General features: G+C 39.1%; 1 protein-coding gene across 1 annotated transcript; it reads left to right on the forward strand.

Annotated features, from left to right (window-relative positions):
• Window positions 1-232: 232 nt before the first annotated feature.
• On the forward strand, window positions 233-9895 carry LOC105061186 (uncharacterized protein At1g51745). The gene is given in 4 exon segments (XM_010945161.4): window positions 233-985; window positions 5162-6195; window positions 7957-8865; window positions 8868-9895. Coding segments are annotated over 4 exon segments (2481 nt in total). The 5' UTR covers window positions 233-788; the 3' UTR covers window positions 9209-9895.
• The last annotated feature ends 248 nt before the right edge of the window (window positions 9896-10143 follow it).

The following is a 10143-nucleotide window of genomic DNA, read 5'->3' on the forward strand; positions in this document are numbered from 1 at the left end:
AACCGTCAGCAACCAACTGTCACAATCTGGCGTTCCCTAGGACACATCGACGTCCGAATTTTATTACACGTGGCCCCACCTGAACTACCCAACTGCCCCTCCACCCGATCTTCATCTCACGGTCAGATTTGTGGAATCTGTTTTAACTTATCTTATTCCTACAGAGCACCATACGTGGCCCTCAGTCTAAGTATTTAAACCGGACTCGTCCGGTTCGAGAGGGCTCGTGTTTTATTACGACTACCCTCGGAGAAAGAGAGAAGAGAGAGAGAGAGAGGGGTTCTCGTCACCGTCTTCGTCTATTTATTATTTATTTTATTATTTCCGGAATCCTGCGAGAAAAACGAAAAAAACCGAGAAAAATAGGAGAAAAACCGGAATCTTAGGCGGAGATCGTCTTCGATTCGTCGGCGGAGGACCGCCGGAGGAGATCGAGGCCGGGGAGCACGGGCGGAGGAGAGGGAGAAGCGGCAGCGGCGGCGGCGGCGGCGTGGGCGGCGATAGTGGTGTAGATGAAACCCTAGGGAGAGTGGAGGAGGGAAGGACGGCGAAGGATGAGATCTTCTCTGGTGTGAATGGAAACCCTAGCCCGGAACGGCAGCGGCCTCCAGACCGGATCCGCGAGCGCCTCGCGAGACGATCCACCGGCGGCATTGGGCTTCGGCTTTTGCCTTCTCCGGCCGCTGACGGGATCCGCTCCACCACGGTATCGGTGGTTCGTAGGGTTTTGATCGGTTTTTTTTCCTTTTTTGTTTGATTTTTGCGAGGTGGGGTCTGGGTGGGAGGGGATGGGGATCTCCGAGGGCGGAGAGGGAGGAGGGATCGGCGTGGACTGCTCGGTGGGGACCATCGTCTGGGTCCGGCGGAGGAACGGCTCGTGGTGGCCGGGGAGGATACTCGGCCCCGACGAGCTGTCGGCGTCTCACCTTATGTCGCCGAGATCAGGGACACCGGTTAAGCTCCTCGGAAGAGAGGACGCCAGCGTGTGAGATTCTCTTTGTCCTTTTTGGATTTTTCTGAGTTGTTTTGGAATTTCTGAGATTTTCCGATGCATGCTGTGATTTGGAAATCTGAAACTAGGATAATCTTTAATCTGCAGTATGTTTGATTTCAGACTTACTTAATCCTTTCCTTCCGTATATTTTGATTTTTCTCTTGTAGTTCTGGAGAACACTCATTCTGCTATAATACAATGGGAGTATTATAGCGTGCACCCACAATTGCGTTTCAAATTGATGCATGCCTCCACGAATCTCATTTCCGATTTTGTCACTTTTATGATACAACGGGAGTTCCTTCTTTCATGTATGATAAACAGACCTTATATTTGATTTTTAAAACTTTTAAAATAAAAAACATAACGGCTAATATGGTCTTCTAATCACACTCGGTAATAGGTGATTCTCAAGTCTACCCAAACAATCTAGCTTCTTGACCAGTTATATGCTTATTTGATAGCTTCATAGATACCAGCAAATGGCTGCTTGTTGAAGTCCTGGCTGCAGATATTGTATGTTAGGAAAGCTAACATAGAGTAAATTTCAGAATTGAATTGTCCGACCATTTCTTCCCAATGGCAGTGTTCAGACATAATTTGGTATAAGTGTTTAATGAATAAGAACATGTTATGAAAAATATGTGAACGGAAACTTTTGTTCAGATCAGAAATCTACCTGAAACTTCATGCATGGTTTTCATGGTAGATGGAACTATAAAGAGTCTAGCTTTTAGCAAGAAACGACACACCACTAAAATCAGCCAGGTGAATGTTTGATATGCTGTCCAGATTTATTTTCTTTATTATTAAAATGAGTCCATATGTAGATATATATTGCAGAAGCCATTCAAAATTTTTGAAATGCAAACCTCAGGAGAATGTTTAAGTCCTAGGTTATGAGTACCAATTATGACAGGACATGTAACAATTGGTTCTCATATTTCTTATGATTTCTGTTGGCTATTGGCCAGTGTGACATGCAATTCTATATGCGATCTAGATCTGGAAACTATTTTTGCCTCTGATCAGTGTCACATTGCAATATTATTGATCTCGACCGGACTTTTCAATTCAACTTGAAATGGAAATTGTGCACATTCTGTTCAACTTGATAGTCAAATCTGCCAATGCAAAACCATGCAAATTGCTTTTATTAGGAGGATGTCAGGATCTGGTGATAGGGCACTGTTTAGTGCCTAGGTGTTAGGTTGGCACCCAAGATTCAAGATGGTCCTGCACATTAAAAAATGCAAAAAAAAAAAAAAAAAGAAATATGAGGAGATTCATTAAAATTTAGAATATAATACCCATTAAAAGTTGTCATATATTAGAAACAAATCTAGAGATAGGACAATACGCAAAGCATTAAAAGAATTAAACTGAATATTTTAATGAACTAGTAGATGATATGATATCATGATAACTCAAAGATGGGACAATAGATGAGAATAGCATTAAAAAATATGAAAAGAATAAATGATAAGCTAATAGATGACCTAATGAGATTATAAACTATACCCATTTGTTCCTAATCTTCATACTGTGCCCAACTTCAGGGTGACAGCCTCACCACTGTTATTGTTACCAGCAACCAAAACAAAAGGAAAAAAGAAAAAGAGGAAGATTCGGGGAAAGAAGCAACATCATATGTGAGAAAAACCATCATCGTACCTGATCATAGTTGCCAAATGTCGAGTCCACTTTTGGCAAGGTCCTGGATCATTAGTCAGCCAATAATACTCACTTTCTTCTTTCCAACATGTTAGGATTTAGGAGTTAGGGCTTGTTTCAATGGGATCTCCATTTGAAAGGCCCTGTTCTGATGGCCTAGGTAGTATATAAGCTAATGGGTACTGGGTTAATAACAAATCCATGTGGTTTCATCTACTTGAGTTGGTTGTGGAAATCCTTTTCCAGTTTATTTGAGATTTGTAGATATAGGTATAGAATTTCATTTATATATAAAAAGGGATTCATTGGAACCTCTTTGGTCATGAGTAACCTTTCATCAATAAGTAAGAAATTAAGTAGTTCTCTCTCTCTCTCTCTCTCTCTCTCTCTCTCTCTCTCTCGGAAGAGGGGGTGGGGTTGGAGTTGGGGTCAAGGGGCTGAATGTTATTTCGACTTTGGCAGGTGGGTTATGATGAGCTAATAATGGCCATAGTTCAATTTTGTAGATATATTTAATGTTTCCTTGGACAGACCAACACTAGTTAGTTTAAATTTTTTTTGTTGGCCTGTAATGATTATGTATAAGACTAAGATCTGAATTTAATTTAATGAAGGTCATAAATCCCATTTTACCAGAGTTTTGAGTTCTTAATGATTTTCAGGCAATTACATTTTTTGAGACAGCATATACCGCTACTCTAGTACTTTGCACCAACAATATTGGGTAATTTGATAGCAGGGAATCAGTCTAAGTGCACCTCATGTCAGTTTTATGGTAGCCTTGTGTTTTCAGAAGTCATGTGCATTACAAGATTTGAGTTGTAGAGTTACCTAAGATAGCATTTGTAATTTTGTTTGCTTGTTGAGTTTTCTTTTGTTAAATTCTTGTGCCACATTTGCGATCATGCTACATATAGGTGCAATTACCTTATCTTATGATGTCAACATTATTGTCACAGTGTTTAAGGTTTGCTCTTTGGACTAAGGTGATACTGGCCTTAGCCTGAGCACCTATAAGTTTGATTATTTTGCGGCTGGATTTCTGAATATCTGTACCTTCATTAATAGTTTGTTGTCTTTCTTATCCATTAGCTCATGGTATCTTGATAACTTGTGATGTTAACAATAAGGGCATCGTTTTTGACTGATTGCATTATGGGTGCTTTTTGTTTGGTTAAATATTTAATTGGCTTAGGGAGATGGTCTGGTAGTGTTAGGCAGGTTCATGCCTTTTTAATGGATTTGTTTTGTGTAATTTCAAATTTTAGGGGTCTTTGTTTTAACAGCTGTATTGCTGATTGGCCATGTGGGCACAACCATCTTGGTTGTGATTGTAGAATGATGTTGGAGCACAAGGTCAGCTGATATGAATCTTCCATTGTTCCTTTGGGAAGAACTAAATTGTGTTTAAAAATGGTATAGCTTTCAGGCATGGTTAACATATCTGATAACTAATTGTTTTAGGTGAAGATTTGGGGGGGAGTTGGTGGTTAGGCCTATTTTTGCATCTTTTAGGGGTGCTAATTGGCATATCTCTAGTTGTGCTTTAAGTAATTGAAGGTAAAGATTTCAGGGAATAGCTGATGATGAAGTTTTTCTGTGCATTACTAGGGGCTCCATATAAATTATGACTTTCTGTTTTAGCTAGGTATGGCTTTGCATGACCAGGGAAATATTCAACCATCCAGATTCATTTGGAAGTAATTGTACATGAATTAAGCCGGAGTAATATTCAAGCTTGCTTCATCCTGTAATGTTATTATGATTTTCAGCGGTTAAACATTAACTGGTTCCACCTTTACAGCATTCAGCTTGTTAGGCTTTCATTTACCATATGAACAATTGCTACAACATGCATAGGTTGAAGACATTTCAATTACCACCTAGGGCCTCTCTGACATTGGTTTAAATCTCTTTCCAGTCTCCTTTGCTTTAGCTTTCTTCTTTTATCTGCTTTTGTCTACTTCCTTATTTCGACATGTGTAATTCAGCTCGATAATATCATTTCATGCAATAGCTGAATCAATTTCAAAAGAAAAAAGAAATTTGAACTGCCTTTTTTATTTATAATGCAATTGACGTCAGGATGATAATATTTTATATGTAATGCAGCTAAGATATTTAAGTGTCATCATTTTCATTTTAGCTTCCATTCTTGTGATGAAAATGAATTTCAGTTGAATGTAATAGTTTTCAAATGTCTTAGTTATATGTTTTCACTGGATTCTATTGTCTTCTCATTCCTGTGTGCAATTATGTATGTAGTTTCTGCTTCTTAGAGCCATGTGATCGTTGGCAGCTCATTTCTTTGTTATCAATTTCTGTTTATATTCATGAAGTCTTATATATGTGATAGCATTGTTGACCTATGAGTATCCAAATATTGCCATCTTTTTTTGTTTAAATGTCAGAAACAATATCTTCAAGCAGAAATCTCGATGTGAAATATATTCAACATCTGAATCATTCTTCATGTTGCCATCCTTTTTGCAGGGACTGGTACAACCTAGAGAAATCTAAACGTGTCAAGGCATTTCGATGTGGGGAGTTTGATGCATGTATTGAGAGGGCCGAAGCTGCACAAGGCATTCCTATCAAGAAAAGGGAGAAATATGCACGCCGAGAAGATGCTATCCTTCATGCTCTAGAACTTGAGAAGAAGCAATTTGAAATGAAGCAGCAGAAGCCAGGGGTCGCCTCAAACAGTATTGCAAATAAAACTTCAGGTACCATGAAAAAAGAATATGATAACTTATCTTCAGAAATGTGCATTAGAAATGATGAGCCTCAAGTACATGGTAAATATACAAGTCACAAGCCTCAGATACTTTCAAGAAGAGCAGGCTTGTCCCATGAGGAAGAGAATATTGGCAATCCCATGTATTTAGACAAGGGAAAAAATAGTAACCAATTTGGGCTTGAAGAGGATATTCCTGAAAATGTTCCTAGGATGAGAGGTTTGCAAGATTTTGGCCTTCGAATAGCTCCATCAAAGAGAAAGCTGTCTCATTCTGTTGATAATCACATGGATATTTCTAATGCTGGGCATACAGTGGGAGTTGCGAGTCATGCTGGTACCAGCAAAAATTCCTTCCCTAATAAAAAGAAAAGATCACAGGGGGGTATGGTTGAGGAGTTGCTTGTTAAAAAACGTGATAGGCGTCGACCACTTAATCAGGTTTTGCAGAGCAGTCCAAAATTAACTTCTCCTCATTCTTTTCAGCCTGATCATGATAGTGGTGTTGTTTCAATGCATGGTGAAAAGGACCATATGGCTATTATATGTCGGGCAAGAAGGAGCAGGTGCATCTATCTACCTGCTGATTCAAATGACTCTCTTGATCCTGGTGGATATCCTTCGGAACAAACACCCACAACACTGTTTGGAAGGGACAACTGCCTTCAGCACCCTGCTACTTCAACAGATGAATATACATCTTCTGAGCTTATGGAAGTAGATGACTCTGATTTTTCTGGAAGGACATACCTTGAAACTGATGTTGAAGAGGAATCTAATCTTTTGGAAGGTACTGGCATGATTTTTGCTTTTCATTATGTTATCAGATTTTTTTTTGCATCATAGCAAGTTAACATCTTAATTTTAAAGTAGTAGCATTTTACTTGTCTGATAGTTTTTGTTTCCCATTCTCTGTTGTGGTTGGATTTTAGTGGTATTTAAGCCTGTAACATAACAGTCTTAATGTTTGCTGCAGGAAAAAATGCTTCTGCTATCATACCAATTGTGGTGTGCCCCCCTCAGTTAGAAAGCCAACCATGTAGAATTTGGTGCCACAGGCTCTCTTAGGATGGCTCTGGGTGTTGCTGATTTACTGCTATAAGAATTGATTGAACTAAAATGATTAGGCAAGATTGATTTAGCACTCCCACATTAATTAACAAACCAAACATGTACAATTTGATGGCACGTGCACCTTCAGGATGGTTTTGTTTGTTGCTCATGTAGATTTGATATATATATATATATATGATTGGGACGGATACATTAACATGATTAGGAAGACATATAGCTGATTGTTGAGAAAATTATCAAAAAATGGTTGTTTTGACTCATCTTTTAGCTTCAGTTGACTCGGTTGGGCAATTGTAATTGAAAATAGGTTTCATTTTCTTGTTGTGAAAGGGAAAAATGCTGTTTGTTTTGATTCCTTCCATTAGCTTACTCAAGAAGCCCAAACATTGCAAAGTTTGATAATCACAGAGCTTCAAATTTGGTTTTAGTAACTTTTGGATTGTGCTGCAAGCGTCTGTAGGATGACAGAGAAAAGATTTATCTGTGAAATTGTTGACACTATTTTGTCTGTTGTGTATTTTTGGAGTATAGTTTTGGTTTTAGAGCATAGTTTTTTCAGGAATTACAAACAAAGGATTTTTTTTTTTTTAAAAAGAAGCTTCATCAGCCTTAAAAGTACATGATACTTTAGCAACTTAACTATATTTATGCATGCAATTTATAAACAAGCATTGTTTCAAATGTTAAATAGCGAACAACCCTTGCTTGTATCTTGCCTGCTTGTGTGCTTTTTGAAAGGAAATAAGGGCAACTAAAATGGAGGGTTTAAAACTTCAAATCAATTGGCTTAGGAGATGAACCAAATGCTTTAGTAGCCCATCAACTCTTTATTTTTCCAAAAGTTCTTTTTTTAATGACGTATGTTTAGGTGGGAACCATATAGAAGATGAGATGTGCATATGGGTTTAAGTCAACTTATGGAATGTCACTCTAGAGGTCCAGGTGGTTGTCATGGTGTGAGAGGGAGAGGGTGGGGGGAGAGGCTTTTGAAACAATATAAATGCTTATATATACACACTTGATTTCATTCTTTTGATATTTTCATGTAACATTGGTTTTGCTTTTTTTTTTTTAAAAAAAAATTAAAAGTATTTTCCAGGAGAAACTGCCTAAGGTAGAGCAGAAATTACTAAAGCTGCTGAAATCAAAATTCATTTTGTCCAGCTGAAACCAGAACAAGAATTGTGTGTTCTAACTTGTCCTATATTTTGCAATCTATTAGTCCCTTTAGTTTTGCAATCTGTAATACTGGAGGTTAGCAGACCCTTTGTGATGCATTAATTTCAATTCTGTATTTTATCTTATTACTGCAAGTAATTTTTGTTCTTCATTTAATTGTCTTCAGCAGACACTGACTCTTACATTGTTGAGGGTCCAAAAATTCCATTATATGCCTCTTGAGTTCCCCCTATGCTATTTGATCTTTAAACTGTTTTTATCATATGGGCTACATGTTTTATATTGGTTTTGCTTGCAGATGCTGCGGTGTCAGGAGCGAAAAGCTGTGAGCCCTCTGAATATCAAGTTTCAGAAAAATTCACAAATGTGGACAATAATGAGGTGCCCCTTTCTAGTTTACATCCTCAAGAGCACACTGCAGATGTTTCTGCTGAGATAGGAGTTTCCAAATGGCATATGAAAAGGAAACGCAACATTCGTAATATAGCAAAGCGCAGTGGTTCTGTACGAGGGACAACATATGAAATCAAGGGAAGGGAAGCTTCCAGCCAGAGGACTTCGGTGCATGGCTTCTACCATAAAAAGGAGTTTAACTATGCTCATGATGAAGCTGATTTGATTGGTAAGGATCTGGGTCGTGCAGAATTGACTGGGTACGGTAATCGAAGATATTCTTCTGTTCTGAAAGCAGCTAGAGATCATGGGAGAAGTCACATTAGCTTCAAAGATTCTGACAATGATTCTCATATGATTTCCCCATCCGTCTGGAAATCTGGAGGCCCACATCATGTGGCTCGAAGGGCATACCAGGAAGATTCTGACGAGTGTTATGAGCCAGTTTATGCTGCTCATCTCAGTGACAAGATGAGGCCTTTGCTGTTTGATGTGGATTTGAAGGTTCAAGCAAGTTATCAAGGTGAGCATGTTCCTCTGGTCTCTCTGATGAGCAGATTGAATGGCAAAGCAATTATAGGGCACCCTGTTCAAATTGAAATACTCAAAGATGGTTCCACTGATCCACTTGTTTCTAGAAATGTTTTTAGTCTGGATGAAAACACAGCACACCCACCTGTCTGGAGGACTGCAAGAAGAACTGCCATGCAACGAGTTCCTCGGTCTAACCCATCAGCCTTGGATGGTGAAGATGCTGGTGGTCTTCCATATAGAGACAGAGAAAGCAAACCTCCACTCAAGAAATATTCTGGTCATTTAATCAACAGGCCAAGTTGGTGAAGACGAGTATCTCTCAGGCCCGCCAGCCGGCAACAGGAAAGTCCCAGAAGAAGAGTTCTAGAAGAGCAACTCCATCTAGTCAGAAAACTAGAACTCTATCTTCTATTGGAACTGAACCGAAGTTTAGTGGTGAGAACAGGGGTGCAAAACCTGTTCGGGGTATTAGTATTTTGGGTGGTTTGATTAAACCAGAGGGGACAGTGCCTCTGGTCACATGTGTCCCTGTGAAGGTGGCCTTTAGTAGGATTCGTGAAGCTGTAGGAAGGCCATCTTTGGCTGATCGTATTTGGGTGGCCAGTCCAGCTGTGAAGGATTAGGCTAGTTGTAGATGGCAATTTTGGCCACCCTTTGCTTGCAAAGCCTCGTGTACAATTAAAAGTTTACATATCAAATTGTCAGTAAAAACATTTATCATTAGGTAGATGATGATGAAAGCGATAGTCTCTCCAAAGCTTAATCCGGTGATTCTGTTTGACCAATGCCTTGCAAATGAACCTGATAGGCTGGTGTACAATGTATTATGGCAATCATATGTTTCTATTCTGATGGAGATGGCGACTTGTGTAGTTGGTCTCTCATGGCAGGGTCCTCCTAAGCACGGCATGTGTTGCTGATCTGGTAATTGGGGTGGTAAAGGCGGGCCCATTGTCCAGATTGCAATATTTTTTGACCTTTGGGTTGGCTGACTTGAATCTCTGTAAAGTACTAACTGCTCATTTAGCATATTAGCTGGTTCCGCCTTTTGATATACATATATACTTGATAGACACCAGTTTAACTTATTGCCATTGTCTAGCTGCTTCAAGTGTGTACTGGAGTGTCTTTGAAGAAATGAGCTGAGAGTTTCCTATTTGCATTTGTCACCCTGTCAGAATCTTCTTTTTCTGCATAAGAGGGACTGTTGGAAAATCTTGTACTTCTGCTTCAGGTTCTTCCTTGTGTACATAAACTTTGTTCTGTTTGTTTGTTTGTCATGTGATAATAAGATGATAGCAGTAACTCTATTTCTCTTTTTTTTAAATATAATGAAGTTGAAAGGTACAAAATAATACAGAAGGCTTGATGGCAATGCAGGAGCACCGTGAGTAGACATTGTAATTAGATGTTGCACTGATTGGATTTTTTTTTTTTCTTGGTTACTGTAACTTCGTTATATTTGTGTTAGATGTTGGTCTCGCAGCAGTGACCATCGGGCAAGGCAATGGAACTTGCATTCCAATCTGGTGGTACTGTCACAAGGAATCTCAGTTAA

This window comes from Elaeis guineensis, chromosome 11 (assembly GCF_000442705.2).
Source record: "Elaeis guineensis isolate ETL-2024a chromosome 11, EG11, whole genome shotgun sequence".
Taxonomy (NCBI): domain Eukaryota; kingdom Viridiplantae; phylum Streptophyta; class Magnoliopsida; order Arecales; family Arecaceae; genus Elaeis; species Elaeis guineensis.